The sequence below is a fragment of the Oncorhynchus mykiss genome, chromosome 8 (assembly GCF_057628025.1).
Source record: "Oncorhynchus mykiss isolate SJ-2025 chromosome 8, ASM5762802v1, whole genome shotgun sequence".
NCBI lineage: Eukaryota > Metazoa > Chordata > Actinopteri > Salmoniformes > Salmonidae > Oncorhynchus > Oncorhynchus mykiss.
Window position 1 is genome coordinate 5,612,394 of NC_143029.1, and position 20,991 is coordinate 5,633,384.

The 20,991-nt window shown below is 39.6% G+C and overlaps 1 protein-coding gene across 2 annotated transcripts in view; it reads left to right on the top strand.

Annotated features, from left to right (window-relative positions):
* Positions 1-20,991, top strand: part of LOC110529279 (uncharacterized) — a 54,105-nt gene that overhangs the window by 26,889 nt on the left and 6,225 nt on the right. For both annotated transcript variants that reach the window (XM_090242446.1, XM_090242447.1), the window contains exons 13-18: positions 1,952-2,014; positions 4,863-4,982; positions 6,768-6,944; positions 8,923-9,006; positions 9,273-9,356; positions 9,791-9,874. In XM_090242446.1, coding sequence (XP_090098572.1) covers positions 1,952-2,014; positions 4,863-4,982; positions 6,768-6,944; positions 8,923-9,006; positions 9,273-9,356; positions 9,791-9,874 — 612 coding nt within the window. The remainder of the gene's footprint in view (positions 1-1,951; positions 2,015-4,862; positions 4,983-6,767; positions 6,945-8,922; positions 9,007-9,272; positions 9,357-9,790; positions 9,875-20,991) is intronic.

Consider the following 20,991-nt stretch of genomic DNA (forward strand, 5'->3'; position numbering starts at 1 on the left):
TACTGTAGTGGCCAGATCCGTTATGTGATGATACTGTAGTGGCCAGATCCGTTATGTGATGATACTGTAGTGGCCAGATCCGTTATGTGATGATACTGTAGTGGCCAGATCCGTTATGTGATGATACTGTAGTGGCCAGATCCGTTATGTGATGATACTGTAGTGGCCAGATCCGTTATGTGATGATACTGTAGTGGCCAGATCCGTTATGTGATGATACTGTAGTGGCCAGATCTGTAGTGGCTGTAGTGGCCAGATCCGTTATGTGATGATACCGTAGTGGCCATTAACAATCAAAGAATGTCTTCAAACATGGAAGGTAGTCGGCTGGAGGCTAGATCAGGTGGGACCATTCTAGCCAATGAGAGAGCAGATAAACATTTGAACAATGGGTACAACTCCGATGTCACGTGTCCCAACTTTTATATAAGTACACTCGTAACGACGTAAACATTACGAAACATCTATTCGATCATGTAGCAAATAAGTCATTTAAAAAAAATGTTGCGGACCAAATTCGACACTCTCATTGACCTCCACACACAGACACAACAAAAAACCGCCTCGCTTGGTGAGCAGAAAGATAAACTACGTCACCTGTAGATTTGACCCTAGTTATCTTTTTTGGACAGCATTCGTAAATGATTCATACACCTTCACTTTTTTTTTCCACATTTTTGTTACATTACAGCGTTTCTCTAAGAAATGGATTACAAAAAAAATAAAACATAAATCCTCATCAATCTGTACACAATACCCACATCACAAGCTGTGAAGAACTTCACAGGAAGCTGAAAGTGCAAAGGCGATGAGCTTGATGCTCCTTTCCAATCGAGGGTCGTATTCTGGGGACACGATCATCGATGCTCGGCTGCCGTTTGACAAATACAAAGGATGGAACCTCCATTCATACATTTACCCTGGTGGGTTTATACTTTTATAGCTTACATCTGCCAAAGACTTGGGATATGAACAGGAATTATTTTGACAAATGACAGGAGTGGAATGTTAGTTAAATGGTGCCCAGACTACAGACGGGGGGGGGGGGGGGGGGGGGGGGGTTCTGGGTTGAATCTGGACCCGCATCAGACAGTCCTTGCACATTGAACCCATAGAGATGATTCGACTCATCTTTTTATCTGTTCTCTTATAGTGTCTCTGACATCATTAGCAGTGCCATTGAGTCAATTTTCTTCTTCCCGATTGGCTGATCCCTCCTGATGACCCGGTTGGACATGACTCCCAACAGGTTCATCAGGAGGGTTCAGCCAGTGAAGTTCGAAGTCCCACCCAGTTGACTACATTAAAATGGTGGAAGCCCTCAATGGCGGTGTCCATGCTAATGTTGTTTTGGCCACTAAAGGCATCTGTCATTCTCTGTTTGAAACCCCCGCCCACCGTTGCTGTGTAGCACCGCCCACCTTGCCGTGTAGCACCGCCCACCTTGCCGTGTAGCACCGCCCACCTTGCCGTGTAGCACCGCCCACCTTGCCGTGTAGCATTGCCCACCTTGCCGTGTAGCACCGCCCACCTTGCCGTATAGTGTGTCCCCTGACTTAATTCACCAACTTCCTTATTCAATTCAATACAACTTTATTTACACTTCATTCACTTATTTTCTCATTCAATTTAATACATATTTTCAACATTCATTTAGGATTAAGTGTCTTGCTCATGGGCACATCGACTGATTTTTTTCACCTTGTCAGCTCGGGGATTTGAACCCCAAAAAATGTTTTTGGTTACTGGCCCAATGCTCTTAACCGCTAGGCTACCTGTCCCTCTCAGGGACAGATAAGAAATGTGTTGCCAGGATAATAACATCCTCAACCCGTTAGGCCAATACAAGTACAACATGAGTACACACACATCACATATCCCCCAGTATATTCCCAGATAATTGTCTGCTGCATGAGTGAGTTCCATAACGTCTATAATGGTGTTTTCTCAGATCGTCATCATAATGAGAGGCCTACCAGGAAGTGGTAAAAGTCATGTGGCCAAGCTGATACGGGTGAGTAGAACCTAAAGTTACCATCGTCTTGAGCTTTGCTTTGTCTGTTGTGGTAGTGTTGACTCATCTGGGATTAAATGGTATTTCCTGTCATGCGTTTCCTGTTGACCAGTAGCACAACTGGAAGGGAAGAGTATTGCTCTAAATCAGTGGTTCTCAACCTTTTTTTTGGGGGGGGGGGGGGGTTCTGTACCCCTAAAAACAGTTTGACCTGCCTGAAGTACCACCTCATGCGCGTGCGACCGCCGTGATTCCTAAAGGATGTGTCGCCCATGTCATCGATCCTACGGCACGCCGTTATTTGACCAACAGTCTTCAGTGCATCAGATTTATAAATCATAGGGTTGCCAGGACGAGCTAAAAAAGTTTGCCCAATGAACACTCTCAACCTACCCATATAAGGCCTGAAAACTAGCCCAGTGATTTTTTTTTTTTTTTTTCACAGTAAGAGTCGAGTTTCCATATTTAGACAATAAACCCTTTTTTCCATAAAGTTATAGAGACAATTTTAAGAAGGAATATCATAGTAGCTTGTAATGACGTTGGAAGACAAATCTGGTTTCCCATTAAAATAGTAATTATTCAGAGCTATGCCATGGATGAATAAAGGAATTTAAAATGTGGCAAAGTGAAAAGATCATTCATCCTGATTTAAACTCGCCAGATCATTTTACATCAATGGATGTCAATTTAACTCATTTTATTGCTACGATTAAGCAATTAGACACAACGGGGTGTGGTATATGGCCAATATACCACGGCTAAGGGCTGTTCTTAACCATGACGCAAAACAGAGTACCTGGATACAGCTGTTAGCTGTGGTATATTGACCATAGACCACAAACCAGAGGTGCCTTATTGCTGTTATAAACTGGTTACCAACGTAATTAGAAATGTAAACACATATATACATATATATTTTCTTTCATACCAGTGTAATATGGTCTGATATACCACGGCTTTCAGCCAATCAGCATTCAGGGCTCGAACCAGGTTTATAATCGTAAATAAATCCCGACAGGAAGAGTTTCAGTGATGAAAGTTGGACAGAGGTTCTCAATCTCTGAGCAAGAAACACTTGGACAATTTTCTAGCGATTGTGCCGTTACGATGTGCCAGATGTTAAGACTACAAACCGTTATAAATTGCTTATTTGTGAGATTGACTTGTCATTTCAGACTAAAATCTGGATTTGTGATTGTAGTTTAACTTTGCCATGGTTTGTGTAGATAAAGGCAGGCAGCTGATTGGCCTACAGCTCATTTCATATAGTCTACAATAGCCTAGAAAAGTTGTAAGATGTAAACTAAATGATTTAGCAGCTTGCTTAGTTCAAATGAACACATTTATTCAAATTAAATAAAAATGTTATTGGTATTGTGTTCCTAGCTCCAACAGTGCAGTAATATCTAACAATTCACAACAATATACACAAATCTAAAGTAAAAGAATAGAAATAAGAAATATAAGACATGCTAACCTCTCACCTTTACAATAACAGGGGAGGTTAGCATTTTATATCATACCCCCAAGACATGCTAACCTCTCACCATTACAATAACAGGGGAGGTTAGCATGTCTTGGGGGTATGATATAACATGCTAACCTCCCCTGTTATTGGTAATGGTGAGAGGTTAGCATGTCTTGGGGGTATGATATAACATGCTAACCTCCCCTGTTATTGGTAATGGTAAGAGGTTGTTTTGGTCTTGTGATATTTGACCATTTGACCATCTCACTCATCATTATTTATATTCTATTCTTATTTCCAATAAAAGTGACTCCAAAATGACACACTACATTATTTAACATGAATTTATATTGGGTACAAAATAATCTGAAACGACCAATCAACATTAACTGTAAACGATCAATCAACATTAACTGTAAACGACCAATCAACATTAACTGTAAATGACCAACATTAACTGTAAACGACCAATCAACATTAACTGTAAATGACCAACATTAACTGTAAATGACCAACCAACATTAACTGTAAATGACCAATCAACATTAACTGTAAATGACCAATCAACATTAACTGTAAATGACCAATCAACATTAACTGTAAACGACCAATCAACATTAACTGTAAATGACCAATCAACATTAACTGTAAACGACCAATCAACATTAACTGTAAATGACCAATCAACATTAACTGTAAACGACCAATCAACATTAACTGTAAATGACCAATCAACATTAACTGTAAATGACCAACATTAACTGTAAATGACCAATCAACATTAACTGTAAATGCATCCAACATGTTTGTCATAACACATTACGTGCTCTGTATATGGGACCAAATACTACACTTTTTACTACTTTACATATAAAAAAGTATTTCGGAAGTGGCAATAATTTTGACCCCTACCTTTTTTTTGAGGAAAACAATTACTACTAGTTAAACAAAATGTATTTCTCGGAGCATTATTACTACATTTTTTGTCAAGGGTGTCAATAATTTCAGACGCCACTGTCCATAGCCTCGTTTGATTGTCCTTATCTCGCAAGCTTTATGAGATCCTATCCTCACAGCAGTCAGGATAACAAATACCTGCCCCTTCATTGTAAACAAACATCGATTTCAATTTCCACAAACCCACCGTTTGTCATCTTCATCTTTTGCCCAAAACACGTCACTTCCTGAAACTTCTCTCACTGAAATACCTTGTCGTCGTTACTAGCTCATAGCAGCTTTATTGAAAAAAGTTTGATTTACTGTGATGTATGGTTGTCCCACCTAGCTAGCTTAAATTGAATGCACTAACTGTAAATCTCTCTGGATAAGAACATCTGCTAAATGACTAAAATGTTAAATGTTGTTGCGTGGGTTAAGGACAAGGAGGTGGAGTGTGGAGGGGCTCCACCCAGAGTGCTGGGGTTAGATGACTACTTCATGACGGAGGTGGAGAAGATGGAGAAGGACCAAGATACAGGGAAACGAGTCAAACTTAAGGTCTGTCCTTTCTGCTTTCCCTCTGACCTACTCACTTAATCCGTTCTGTTCCTATGTGAAGACATTTTAATCCTCTCTGTTCCTGTGTGGAGACATTTTAATCCTCTCTGTTCCTGTGTGGAGACATTTTAATCCTCTCTGTTCCTGTGTGGAGACATTTTAATCCTCTCTGTTCCTGTGTGGAGACATTTTAATCCTCTCTCTTCCTGTGTGGAGACATTTTAATCCTCTCTGTTCTTATGTGAAGACATTTTAATCCTCTCTGAAGACATTTTAATCCTCTCTGTTCCTGTGTGGAGACATTTTAATCCTCTCTGTTCCCCTCTGAAGACATTTTAATCCTCTCTGTTCTTATGTGAAGACATTTTAATCCTCTCTGAAGACATTTTAATCCTCTCTGTTCCTGTGTGGAGACATTTTAATCCTCTCTGAAGACATTTTAATCCTCTCTGTTCCTGTGTGAAGACATTTTAATCCTCTCTGAAGACATTTTAATCCTCTCTGTTCTTATGTGAAGACATTTTAATCCTCTCTGAAGACATTTTAATCCTCTCTGTTCCTGTGTGGAGACATTTTAATCCTCTCTGAAGACATTTTAATCCTCTCTGTTCTTATGTGAAGACATTTTAATCCTCTCTGAAGACATTTTAATCCTCTCTGTTCCTGTGTGGAGACATTTTAATCCTCTCTGAAGACATTTTAATCCTCTCTGTTCCTGTGTGGAGACATTTTAATCCTCTCTGAAGACATTTTAATCCTCTCTGTTCTTATGTGAAGAGATTTTAATCCTCTCTGAAGACATTTTAATCCTCTCTGTTCTTATGTGAAGACATTTTAATCCTCTCTGAAGACATTTTAATCCTCTCTGTTCCTGTGTGGAGACATTTTAATCCTCTCTGAAGACATTTTAATCCTCTCTGTTCTTATGTGAAGACATTTTAATCCTCTCTGAAGACATTTTAATCCTCTCTGTTCCTGTGTGAAGACATTTTAATCCTCTCTGTTCCTGTGTGGAGACATTTTAATCCTCTCTGTTCTTATGTGAAGACATTTTAATCCTCTCTGAAGACATTTTAATCCTCTCTGTTCCTGTGTGGAGACATTTTAATCCTCTCTGTTCCCCTCTGAAGACATTTTAATCCTCTCTGTTCCTGTGTGGAGACATTTTAATCCTCTCTGAAGACATTTTAATCCTCTCTGTTCCTGTGTGAAGACATTTTAATCCTCTCTGAAGACATTTTAATCCTCTCTGTTCCTGTGTGAAGACATTTTAATCCTCTCTGAAGACATTTTAATCCTCTCTGTTCTTATGTGAAGACATTTTAATCCTCTCTGTTCTTATGTGGATACATTTTAATCCTCTCTGTTCCTACTGTATGTTGAGTTCCTGTATGTTCAGTCCTAGCCAATCACTATAGAGCACCACTACTATCTAGTTTAGTCAGATACTATCGCTCTGTTGATAGATGACTGTAGGCCTAAAAGGCTACATTTACACAGGCAGCCTAATTCTGATATTTTTTCCACTAATTGGTCTTTTGACAATTCAGATCGTCTCTTTTCCCAATAATTGGGCAGACGATCCGAATTGGGCTGCCTGTGTAAATGCAGCCAAAGAAGGCCTACGCATATATTACATAATGGCTCACTGAAGCTACATTTGCTCAATGTAGTTTACACAGGCTTTGCCAGGTGATTTTTTTTATTTTTTATTTATTTATTTATGTAATTTTCCTTTATTTACATGTAATGTAATATAAATTCCTAACATTTTCCTTTTGTCAGTGTCTGGAATACGAGTACGAAGCGGAGATGGAAGACACGTACAGGAACAGCATGCTAAAAACATTCAGGAAGACACTAGACGACGGCTTCTTCCCCTTCATCATCATCGACGCCATCAATGACCGGGTTAAATACTTTGATCAGTTCTGGAGTGCTGCAAAGACTAAAGGCTTCGAGGTGAGTTGACGTTTGTTTTCATATCTCGAAATATGAAAAGAGATGTAAACCTACCTACCAATTTGCAAACTAGCATACCGTTTAGAATACATGCCCAAGCCTCCTGAGTTGCACAGCGGTCTAATGCATCGCAGTGCTGAGGCGCCACTATAGCCTCTGGTTCAGGAGACCAATGGGTCTCTAGCCTCTGGTTCTTCTTCCGCGCCCAATTGGGCCAACGTTATCCGGGAATAGGGGAGGGTTTGACCGGCCAGGGTGTCCTTGTCTCATCGTGCTCTAGCGACTCCTTGTGGCGGGCCCGGGCACCTGCAAGCTGACTCCGGTCGTCAGTCGGACGGTGTTGCCTCCGACACATTGGTGCGGCTGGCTTCCGGGGTTAAACGAGCAGTGTGTCAAGAAGCAGTGCGGTTTGGCGGGGTCGTGTTTCGGGGGACACGTGGCTCTCGACTTTCGCCTCTCCCGAGTTCGTAGGGGAGTTTCAGCGATGAGACAAGATCGTAACTACCAATTGGATATCACGAAATTGGGGAGAAAAGGAGGGGGGGTGGGGGGGTAAACAAATTCAAATCAAATGACTTCATTTTAAGTAGTGTCCTAGTGTTGATATTAGAACAGATATTGTATTTTCATGTCGACAATCTACACAAACACTCTTGTCAAAGTGATGAAAAATTCACATTTCTTTAAAGATTAATAGAAATTAAATGACTAAAATATATAGTCGTTGCAAATTTTTCAGCTCCTAAATCTCTAAGAGGGTTTGCACACCTGGATTGTACAATATTTCTTAAAAATTATTCAAGCTCTGTCAAGATGTTGGGGATCATGGTTAGGACAGCCATTTTCATGTCTTGCCATAGATTTTCTAGCAGATTTAAGTCAAAAACTGTAACTTGGTCACTCAGGAACATTCACTGTAGATTTGGCCTTGTGTTTTAAGTTATTGTCCTGCTGAAAGGTGAATTAGTCTCCCAGTGACTAATGGTGTAAAGCAGACTGAAGCAGGTTTTTCGTCTAGGATTTTGCCTGTGCTTAACTCCATCCTGTTTCTTTTTATCCTGAAAACCCACGGTCTTTTCCGATGACAAGTATACCCATACTATGGTGCAGCCAACATCATGCTTGAAAATAAGGAGAAAATCAGTGATGTGTTGTTGGATTCGCCCCAAACTTAAGGCTTTGCATTTAGGACAAAAAGTTTATTCCTGTGTTTTTTTTGCAGTGTTACTTTAATGCATGTTTTGGAAAATGTTTTATTCTATATATTTGTGTTCTTTTCACTCTTGTCATTATTGTGGAGTCACTACAATGTTATTTATTCATCAGTGTTTTACCAGCACAGCCATTGAACTGTCGCTGGTTTAAAATCACCAGTGGCCTCACATGGTGATGTTCCTGAGCAGTTTAATTCCTGTCCTGCAGCTCAGTTTCGATGTGTCTGGGTGGTTTAATATATACGAATTATTAACTTTGACCACGCTTAAAGATATATTCAATATCTGATTTGTCACCCTTCTACCAATCACTGCCCTTTTTGAGTTTTTTTTGAAAAATCTTGCTGGTCCTTTTTTAGTTGCAGCTGTGCTTGATATTGAATACTTGACTGAGGGACCTTTTACAGATGTTTTATGGGTGACAGAGGAAGGGTTAGTCATTCAAAAATCATGGCAACTCCTATTTTTTTTGACACAGTGAGTCCATGTAACTCATGTGATTTGTTAAGCCGAATTTGATTCCTGGACTAATTTAGACTTGCGTAACCAAAAGGGGCCAAATACTTAAGCAACAACTATTTTAGTGTGTTTATTTTTTATTTTGTTTTAGAATTATTATTTTTTTAAATAAATAAAATACAAATTAAATCCATTTTAATCCCACTTTGTAACACAATAAAACGTGAAGAAATCCAAGGGGGGGGGTCTGAATACTTTTGCAAGGCACCGTGTATTATAAACGTGTAAATGTTTTATTTTCTTAGGTGTACTTGGCCGAAATCTCGGCAGACTATCAGACGTGCGCTAAAAGAAACGCCCACGGCCGGAAGATGAGGGACATTCAAAAGGTACTGGGCGTTCTTGCGTCAACAAAGCGCAGAGAGCTCTCCATTATATTATCAATGGCATCAGGTGTCCTATTTCTCAAGGTATTGATAATGACAGTGGTAGACCATACATATGGTGTCTATTCATTTATCTGTACTCTGTATACTTTTATTCAGTGTATGTAATGGGGACAGTCCAGAAGTGTATGTATATATATATATATATATATATTCATTTTCTGGTTTTATATTTGTATTTATAATTTATTTTCTGGTTGTCTATATAGATGTCCAGTAACTGGGAGTCGTCACCCCGTCACATGATGCGGCTGGATGTCCGTTCCCTGCTTCAGGATGCTGCTATTGAGGAGGTATGTCGTTTCGGAAACACACATTTTTATTTCATCAACATGTCGGACTAATGGTTTTCTATTAATTGAGACCTGATGAAATTACTGCTAGGTTCTGGGTTCCTGTTTTTAAGAGTGAACCCTAGTCCTCTCTATGGGCAGAGGACCAGGGAACAAGGTGGTACTACCTGTCGGTGCTATCCGCCGTGATTTCAGATGCACTTTATCCTCTTGTGTGGCTGTAATTGTGTTCTAGAATTCTAGAAGTGTTCTAGAAGTGTTCTAGAAGTGTTCTAGAAGTGTTCTAGAAGCCATTTTAGCAGATGCTCTTTACCCAAAGCGACTTAGTCGGTGCGTACGTACATTTTACCCTGGCGTTTACAAGCGCAGTAATCTACCAACTGAGCTACAGGAGGACCCACACCAAATTCAATAGAAACATTTTGTATTTGAAGGTTGAGATGGAAGACTTCAATCCTGATGATGAGTCGCTGAAGAAGCCCAAGAAGAATAAGGAGGAGGAGGAAGAAGACGTTAAGGTAGGACCCAGTCAGCATGCCCTTATAGGTGGTGTTCAATGTTCCTAAACATGCCCTTACAGCTAACCTCCTGTAGGTTTTCACATCTTATCAACCAGCTAATTATTGGAATCAGGTGTGCTAGATTAGGGTTGAAGTGAAAACCTACAGGATGTTAGTTCTCCAGGAACAGGGTTGGAGAGCCCTGGTGTAAACCTACAGGACAGTAGCTCTCCAGGAACAGGGTTGGAGAGCCCTGGTATAGACCTACAGGACAGTAGCTCTCCAGGAACAGAGTTGGAGAGCCCTGGTATAGACCTACAGGACAGTAGCTCTCCAGGAACAGAGTTGGAGAGCCCTGGTGTAAACCTACAGGACAGTAGCTCTCCAGGAACAGGGCTGGAGATCCCTGGTATAGACCTACAGGACAGTAGCTCTCCAGGAACAGGGCTGGAGATCCCTGGTATAGACCTACAGGACAGTAGCTCTCCAGGAACAGGGCTGGAGATCCCTGGTATAAACCTACAGGATAGTAGCTCTCCAGGAACAGGGTTGGAGATCCCTGATATAAACCTACAGGACAGTAGCTCTTTATACCAGGGTTGGACAGCCCTGGTATAAACCTACAGGACGGTAGCTCTCCACAAACCGGTTTGGAGAGCCCTGGAGTAAACCTACAGGACGGTAGCTCTCCACAAACCGGTTTGGAGAGGCCTGCACCAGAAGCCTGTTAGTCCAGTTGATATGGTCACACTCCATGTTGTTGCAGTGGACAGACATGCTAGGTAGTTTGCAGGTACAGTGGACAGACATGCTAGGTAGTTTGCAGGTACAGGGGACAGACATGCTAGGTAGTTTGCAGGTACAGTGGACAGACATGCTAGGTAGTTTGCAGGTACAGGGGACAGACATGCTAGGTAGTTTGCAGGTACAGTGGACAGACATGCTAGGTAGTTTGCAGGTACAGGGGACAGACATGCTAGGTAGTTTGCAGGTACAGTGGACAGACATGCTAGGTAGTTTGCAGGTACAGTGGACAGACATGCTAGGTAGTTTGCAGGTACAGGGGACAGACATGCTAGGTAGTTTGCAGGTACAGGGGACAGACATGCTAGGTAGTTTGCAGGTACAGGGGACAGACATGCTAGGTAGTTTGCAGGTACAGTGGACAGACATGCTAGGTAGTTTGCAGGTACAGGGGACAGACATGCTAGGTAGTTTGCAGGTACAGTGAACAGACATGCTAGGTAGTTTGCAGGTACAGTGGACAGACATGCTAGGTAGTTTGCAGGTACAGTGAGGGACTTGATGACTTAAGCCCTTGGCTCTTTTAATTAAAGACCATGTCTCTGGTTTACTTTTTTATTTTGGTCTTGTTTGGTTGATTTTTAGTATTCTTTGTGTCCTGAGATTAATCATATATATATATATATATATTTTTTAAATCTCAAAACATGAATGATAACTTTTACAGAAACCTTTGCCAAGTTGAACATCCTATACAGTAATACATAATGCAAGTTTACCAGAGGAAGATCATGAGATTCGGAAATCAAAAATTGAGAAAGCATTGTGGTCTAATGGTTAGTGCCCCTGACTGACCCCGACACACACACACACACACACACACATTTACCAGAGTCAGCACGGGTTTGAATCCGACCCATAACCCTTCTGACTCTGACCTTTCCTGTTGTTTCGTCACTGTTCAATAAAGCCACGAATAACTAAAGGAGTGGGATTTTCCACCCATTTAAAAAAAATATTAAAAAATAAATAGATGAAACATTTCATGGTAACCTTTTGTCGAGGTAATGTGGATTGGATCTGAGGGTAATGGTTGTAAGTGATTTGAAATATCCCTAGATATTTTTTTGATTGTTAATCAAAACAAGCCTAAATTAGTTCTGGATTTCTTCTGTAATCGAACTCTTCTTTGAGTAAGACCAAATCTGTTTGATGCTATGTTGTTACAGTTCCTTACTAGATGGTAAGTATAAGCATAGCTTTTAGAATTAAGATTCAGAGATTTCCATTCAGTTTTTGACACACAATGTGTGATAATCTTGAAAGTCTGATTAGTACATCCTATATAATTTCTACATTTATTGTGGTGTAGTACATAGGAGACCCATGTGAAACTCTATTGTGGTGTAGTATATAGGAGACTCATGTAAAACTCTATTGTGGTGTAGTATATAGGAGACTCATGTAAAACTCTATTGTGGTGTAGTACATAGGAGACCCATGTAAAACTCTATTGTGGTGTAGTACATAGGAGACCCATGTAAAACTCTATTGTGGTGTTGTAGGCCAAACCTCCAAATGGTAGGTCATCAAATTGAATGAAAAATATGAGAAGCTCCTCCTGAAGCATATGAGAGGTTTCACACGAGTCTTTCATCAAACTTGTCCTCTGGAAAACGACTTGCCTACTAGCACTCTGACAATTTTTTATTTTTTTTGTTGTTGTTTGTTTTTAGACTGATATTCAGTATCGTTCCATTTGACATGTGTGGCATCAATCAAAACAATTACACGTGACTTTGTTTTTAGCAACATAATGGTCATTTTTAAAACGGGGTACATTTTAAGATGGCGTAGGCCTACTCTCAATTTAGGTGAATCCATATTCAATCCATATTGAGCTTGATTTGGTCGATTCCCCCCCCCCCCCCCCCCCCCCTATTTTGGGATTCATATTAGCCTACTGATCAACAACATTTATGTAGAAGCATCACTCCTGCATGTCACGCCTGTATGTAAGGACATCATGTAAGTATTGCTGTTAGTTTGACAATAAAAAAATAACATCTATTCAATGCAAAATGGGTCGAACGTAACGCCATGATTTTGTGATCACGGGAAGCTTGTAATATTTAGTAATTTTCCGTTATCTGGAAATATATATATTTTTTCAGCTGTCAAGACCCATCTCTTAATAACTCAGCTGCCAGGATGAAATTCGAAAAAACGACTCAATTGGCTAGTTCAGATGTCTGTCAAGGAAATTGGCGGATTGTAACTTGATCCTACTACTACAATTGGTTAGACGTGAGGCTGTAACTCTGCTCCCCTTTCACATCTCCCTCCAGTATACCTTACTGCTGTTTACTGCTACGATGACAACTCAATGATAATGACATTTGCTACCAAGCCATAAATGTGCATAACATCTAACAAGGAGAGCGAGGGTGGGAAAAATATGAAACAACGATGCTCGTTCTGTCTGAAATGACTCAAATCTGTCCGTAGTTTGATAAGTGAGAATGCACACGCTGATCTACAATTTTCTTGGTCCATAAAACGTACAGGAAGATTCTTAGGTAGCTAAACCTATTGACAACCTTTTATTATTATTTTTATTCAGGCATTTTTAAAACACCTTCTTTCCCTATTACAACCAATCATCTAATCCGACTATCAACTGTCAATTTACGGATGCAATTGTAGCTGGTCAGCTCAACCAGTAAATAGCTAATGTTACACTGTAAACCAGATGGCTCATTGCCGAAGATGGTGCATGTTCAACATGATAACCAGCTAAAGTTAGCGAGCTACGTTGGCTATTAGCTTCTAGCTGATATCTTAGCACTGTTTTTGTTATCTAGCCAGCTAGCTAGCATAGTAGCTAATATAGTTAGCTAGCTAACACCATAGATGAGAGGGTTAGTTATCGTTATCTTTGCTAACAGGTCTTATAGCTATCTGCTTAGCTAGCTAGCCTGCTTATCGCATGCATGTCCGGGCACGTCGAAACAAGTCTTATTATTAGTGAATTAACTAAATTCATATTTGGTTCAGTTCAACCATTTCTCAATGCTGCACCTTTCTGTTGGAGAATAAGATAGCTTGCTGCTGATTTTTCCAGCCAGACATTCCTCAGCATTGTGTAATGCTCAGGCGGTGAGTGGCGGCTGGCATAGCAGCAGTTTTGCTATGTAGAGGGACTCAAAGCCGATAGAGAACGGCCGATTTAATCTAGAAAAAGGACACTTATCGTCCCGGACGATTTTATCATTCGTTCTCTAATTTCTGATGCAAATAACGGATATGACTTGATAATATTCCACCGCCCAGTTGATAACAATTTGTGAAGCTATTTTTATTTTTTTACAAACAGATGTTTTTCTCTTTTTGTATTTAGCAAATAAAGGAACAAAATGTTCCTCCTGAAACCCTTTTCAATCCAACTCTTTATAACTGGTCTGATTCCTCTGATTTAATTTTCCAGGTGTTTTAATTGAATCAATCTCTTAGTGTATATAATTAATCTCAACCTGCACCAGAATCACACAGCTGAAACGCCCAAGGGGGAGGTCTTCAGAAACGATTTATTATTAAGATGATTCGTTAGATAGTCTATTTACAAAAAAATATTATCTCAACAATTGTTAATATTTTACTGAGTTACAGTTCATATAAGGAAATCAGTCAATTGAAATAAATTCAGTAAGCCCTAATCTATGAATTTCAAGTGACTGGGAAAACAGATATGCATCTGTTGGTCACTCATACAGTATATATATATATATATATATAAAAAAAAGGTAGGTGTGGATCAGAAAACCAGTCTGTGTCTGGTGTGACCACCATTTACCTTGGGCAGTGCAACACATCTCCTTCGCATTGAGTTGATCAGGATGTTGACTGTTACCTGTGGAATGTTGTCCCACTCCTCTTTTAATGGCCCGTGCGAAGTTGCTGGATATTGGCGAGAACTGGAACACGGTGGCATACACGTGGATCCAGAGCATCCCAAACATGCTCAATGCGTGAAAAGTCTGCTGAGTATGCAGGCCATGGAAGAACCGGGACGTTTCCAGGCATTCTGTACAGATCCTTGCGACATGGGGCCGTGAAGTGTCGTGGTGGATGAATGGCACGACAATGAGCCTCACTTCTCCAGTGTGCCAGTGGCCATCGAAAGGTGAGCATTTTGTACACCAAAGTCGGTTACGACGCTGAACTGCAGTCAGGTCAAGATCCTGGTGAGGACGACGAGCACACACATGAGCTTCCCTGATATGGTTTCTAACAGTTTGTGCAGAAATTATTTAGTTGTGCAAACCCACAATTTAATCAGCTGTCCGGGTGGCTGGTCTCAGACCACCTTGCAGGTGAAGAAGCTGGATGTGGAGGTCCTGAGCTGGTGTGGTTACACGTGGTCTGCGTTTGTGAGGCCGGTTGGACGTACTGACAAATTCTCTTTCAAAAAGATGTTTGACGGTGGCTCATGGTAGAGAAATTAACACAAAATTCTCTGGCAACAGCTCTGGTGGACATTCCTGCAGTCAGAATGCTAATTGCACGCTCAGCCACGCTCCCGCAACTACACAGACACCTGTGGCATTGTTGTGTGATAAAACTGCACATTTTAGTGGCATTTTATTGACCCCAGCCCAAGGTGCACCTGTGTAATGATCATGCTGTTTAATCAGCTTCTTGATATGCCACACCTGTCAGGTGGATGGATTATCTTGGCAAAGAAGACATGCTCACAAACAGGGATATAAACACATGTGTGCACAAAATTTGAGAGAAATACACTTTTTTGTACATATGGAACATTTCTAGGATATTTTATTTAAGCTCATGAAACATGAGACCAACACTTAACATGTTTCTATTTTTATTCAGTGTATTAGAAATTGTTACAGCTACAGTACACCAGGAAACAACTCTCACTCAGAAGTTGAATGGGATTGGACATTAGGAAATATCATTCTACAGGCTTTTGGGTCAATTCCATTTCAATTCCGAAAGTAAACCAAATTCCACATTTCAGTGTACTTTCTGAATTGAAATAGAATTTACCCCAAACCTGCTGGAAGTCACTCCTCCATTAGCTTTGTGTTGTTAGTAACAAGGTATCCTCATCCCTATTGATACAGAATAAAGACAGAGTGAAGTCTGGTGGACGAGGTTAGACGCAAGGGGATTGTCTGTCAGAGCGCATTTTCGGCATGCCGTGGTAATTTCGTCAGCACTGTATCGGTAGGGGAAGTGACTGCCCTTACTGAAAAGCAGGCTTCTGGCGAACGGCTGTGTCAAACTTTTCACCAATTTTCTCATTTTTCCAATGCAAATTAGTTTTGTGGCAAACTGTTGCGGTAAAATTGCAACTTGTGTGAACTTCTGGTAAACCATTCTGGGAAAACTTGTGACGAACATTCTACTGTTTGCAGCAAATTTGCTGCAAACTCAGTACGAATATGTAAGTTAATTCAGGTTTTTGGTTACTGTGTGTTATTAACAACATTGAAATGCATCTACAAAACCAAATCACACACAATTTTAAATGAATAAATGCAGAGAACTAAACATATTAAATGTGGTAAACATTCAATGTTTTCAATGTCGTAACAGATCGATATCATCAGTTGATGACGTTGCTAAGCTTCTTATTGAAACTGTCATTCTCTATATGTCTTTCAGCAAGGAAACAATGTTTCTGCCTTGTATAAAATGCTATTTAAACAAAACTATGGATTTAGGCCTACTAAATGTACCTTTTTTAAATATGTGGGGGCCAACAGTTCCTAGAGTACAATATTTGTCTCTAGCCAAGCCTCAACACAATTGATTTCAACTAACTACTTATGATATTCAATCTCAACTGGGGGACGTCATCATTAAGAGCCAGTTGTCTACTACTGTAGTTGTCTTTTCTTCCTGACTCAAGTTGTATATGGCTTGGGTGGAAGTAAAGCAACATAAAATGGCAATTCATATAATATTTCCTAAATGAATTGGGTGGAAGTAAAGCAATTAACACACATTTCTCTGTCTTCAGTTTGATTGAAAGCTTTCATCTGTATTTTTCCCTTGTAACTGAAAGATCGGAGGAACATCACATGATGAAGATGAGCTAACTACTAGTTTAAAGCAATTAAATATTGAATTGTTACAAAGAATGAAAGAATGGACTACATTTATGAGAATAGTACATGCATTTACTTAACCTTATCAAGCTTGAAGACCATGCTTTTTTGAGTTATAAATGAGTATGATTGAGTGCATCCCGAACATCTTTCCAGGGTGTCGATACATCCTTCTCCCAATACAGCCTCTTCCCACATTACGGGTAGGGAGAGGGTATCCGTCTGCAAAAGTAAAATCTCGCTTTGATGTCAAGTCAGCTCATATTGTTGGTACCTTAGCTGTTGTGCTAGCTAACATGCTACTGCACAATGTATTGACATGCATATTGATTTTAAAAGACAAACGTATTCACCTAAAACGTGTTTGGGCAAATCGTTAGCTAGGTAGCTTTCACATTATTTGTGAAAAAATGTGATCGCTAAAGTTAGCTAGCTTAGCGCTAGCCAATTGGTGGCGCTGACTGATTTTGAAACTGGGATCAACAAAATGTTTCACTCTATCCTATAAAACATGACATTGCTAACCAAGCATCAATTAGCTAACATAATTTAAGTATATTAGGAAGTTTAATTAAGTTAGACACTCACTGGACAACTTTGGTAGGTAGGTAGCTAGCTAGCTAGATAGCTTGGTTTCCATTTCCCAATCCCCCTGATTGGTCATCAACGGTTACTGGTCTCGGAACTCATGTTCACCAGAAACGGCTTCCGGGACACTATTTGCCACTATTGGCAATAGATATTGTTGCCACAGGTTTGCATCAGACTCCAGTACAATATTGAGCTGTTTTTTGGCCAGAAAACAACCTCTGGCAATAAATATTATTGTTGCCAGAAGTTTGCCACAATTTCCCCAACTAGTAGCAAAAAAAAAACTGTCTACATTTTGTGGCACACCATGTAGTTTGCAGCACATTTGCCACAAAGTAGCTTTGTGTAAGTGTGATTTTGAATATCAAAACATTTGAAGCATATTAAAGTAGTATTTATTAAGCCGTATCAGAGGCTAACATTCTGAGGATTTCAAAATGTAGCATATAAAAAGTGTAAGAAGGCTTCACTTCAGTTTGCTACTTTTACTATATATATATTGATGTTGTACTTTCCAACTTGTTTAACTGGGCTGTAGCTGTGCTCTAGTACTAGCTGTGCTCTAGTACTAGCTGTGCTCTGGTACTAGCTGTGCTCTAGTACTAGCTGTGCTCTAGTACTAGCTGTGCTCTAGTACTAGCTGTGCTCTGGTACTAGCTGTGCTCTGGTACTAGCTGTGCTCTAGTACTAGCTGTGCTCTGGTACTAGCTGTGCTCTGGTACTAGCTGTGCTCTGGTACTAGCTGTGCTCTGGTACTAGCTGTGCTCTAGTACTAGCTGTGCTCTGGTACTAGCTGTGCTCTGGTACTAGCTGTGCTCTGGTACTAGCTGTGCTCTAGTACTAGCTGTGCTCTAGTACTAACTGTGCTCTGGTACTAGCTGTGCTCTGGTACTAGCTGTGCTCTGGTACTAGCTGTGCTCTGGTACTAGCTGTGCTCTGGTACTAGCTGTGCTCTGGTACAAGCTGTGCTCTGGTACTAGCTGTAATAAATGGGATTACGACAACAATTCTTAGATAAATTGACTAAATTCATAATGTGTTTTTTTTTTAATACATAGTTTTGGACCTAAACACAAAATGTAAACGTTAGACTTATCACAATGGTACGTTTTTTAAGATTAAAACGCTTCATGTTTTTATTGTTGGCTCTTGTCCTTTGAAACGTACTATAGTTAGAGCAAGTTTCTACATACCTGTTATTAAGGAAATGGCTATATCCACTACAGCTTCCTGTTATTAAGGAAATGGCTATATCCACTACAGCTTCCTGTTATTAAGGAAATGGCTATATCTACTACAGCTTCCTGTTATTAAGGAAATGGCTATATCCACTACAGCTTCCTGTTATTAAGGAAATGGCTATATTCACTACAGCTTCCTGTTATTAAGGAAATGGCTATATCCACTACAGCTTCCTGTTATTAAGGAAATGGCTATATCTACTACAGCTTCCTGTTATTAAGGAAATGGCTATATTCACTACAGCTTCCTGTTATTAAGGAAATGGCTATATCCACTACAGCTTCCTGTAATTAAGGAAATGGCTATATCCACTACAGCTTCCTGTTATTAAGGAAATGGCTATATTCACTACAGCTTCCTGTTATTAAGGAAATGGCTATATCTACTACAGGCATCTGTTATTAAGGAAATGGCTATATCTACTACAGGCATCTGTTATTAAGGAAATGGCTATATCCACTACAGGCATCTGTTATTAAGGAAATGGCTATATTCACTACAGGCATCTGTTATTAAGGAAATGGCTATATCTACTACAGGCATCTGTTATTAAGGAAATGGCTATATCTACTACAGGCATCTGTTATTAAGGAAATGGCTATATCTACTACAGCTTCCTGTTATTAAGGAAATGGCTATATCTATTACAGCTTCCTGTTATTAAGGAAATGGCTATATCCACTACAGCTTCCTGTTATTAAGGAAATGGCTATATCTACTACAGGCATCTGTTATTAAGGAAATGGCTATATCTACTACAGGCATCTGTTATTAAGGAAATGGCTATATCTACTACAGGCATCTGTTATTAAGGAAATGGCTATATCTACTACAGGCATCTGTTATTAAGGAAATGGCTATATCTACTACAGGCATCTGTTATTAAGGAAATGGCTATATCTACTACAGCTTCCTGTTATTAAGGAAATGGCTATATCTATTACAGCTTCCTGTTATTAAGGAAATGGCTATATCCACTACAGCTTCCTGTTATTAAGGAAATGGCTATATCTACTACAGCTTCCTGTTATTAAGGAAATGGCTATATCTACTACAGCTTCCTGTTATTAAGGAAATGGCTATATCCACTACAGCTTCCTGTTATTAAGGAAATGGCTATATTCACTACAGCTTCCTGTTATTAAGGAAATGGCTATATCTACTACAGGCATCTGTTATTAAGGAAATGGCTATATTCACTACAGGCATCTGTTATTAAGGAAATGGCTATATTCACTACAGGCATCTGTTATTAAGGAAATGGCTATATCTATTACAGCTTCCTGTTATTAAGGAAATGGTTATATCCACTACAGCTTCCTGTTATTAAGGAAATGGCTATATCCACTACAGCTTCCTGTTATTAAGGAAATGGCTATATTCACTACAGGCATCTGTTATTAAGGAAATGGCTATATCTACTACAGGCATCTGTTATTAAGGAAATGGCTATATTCACTACAGGCATCTGTTATTAAGGAAATGGCTATATTCACTACAGGCATCTGTTATTAAGGAAATGGTTATATCTACTACAGCTTCCTGTTATTAAGGAAATGGCTATATTCACTACAGGCATCTGTTATTAAGGAAATGGCTATATTCACTACAGGCATCTGTTATTAAGGAAATGGCTATAATCACTACAGGCATCTGTTATTAAGGAAATGGCTATATTCACTACAGGCATCTGTTATTAAGGAAATGGCTATATCTACTACAGGCATCTGTTATTAAGGAAATGGCTATATTCACTACAGGCATCTGTTATTAAGGAAATGGCTATATTCACTACAGGCATCTGTTATTAAGGAAATGGCTATATCTACTACAGGCATCTGTTATTAAGGAAATGGCTATATCTACTACAGGCATCTGTTATTAAGGAAATGGCTATATCTACTACAGGCATCTGTTATTAAGGAAATGGCTATATTCACTACAGGCATCTGTTATTAAGGAAATGGCTATATCTACTACAGGCATCTGTTATTAAGGAAATGGCTATATTCACTACAGGCATCTGTTATTAAGGAAATGGTTATATCCACGACAGGCATCTGTTATTAAGGAAATGGCTATATTCACTACAGGCATCTGTTATTAAGGAAATGGCTATATTCACTACAGGCATCTGTTATTAAGGAAATGGCTATATTCACTACAGGCATCTGTTATTAAGGAAATGGCTATATTCACTACAGGCATCTGTTATTAAGGAAATGGCTATATCTACTACAGGCATCTGTTATTAAGGAAATGGCTATATTCACTACAGGCACCTGTTATTAAGGAAATGGCTATATTCACTACAGGCATCTGTTATTAAGGAAATGGTTATATCCACGACAGGCATCTGTTATTAAGGAAATGGCTATATCTACTACAGGCACCTGTTATTAAGGAAATGGCTATATTCAC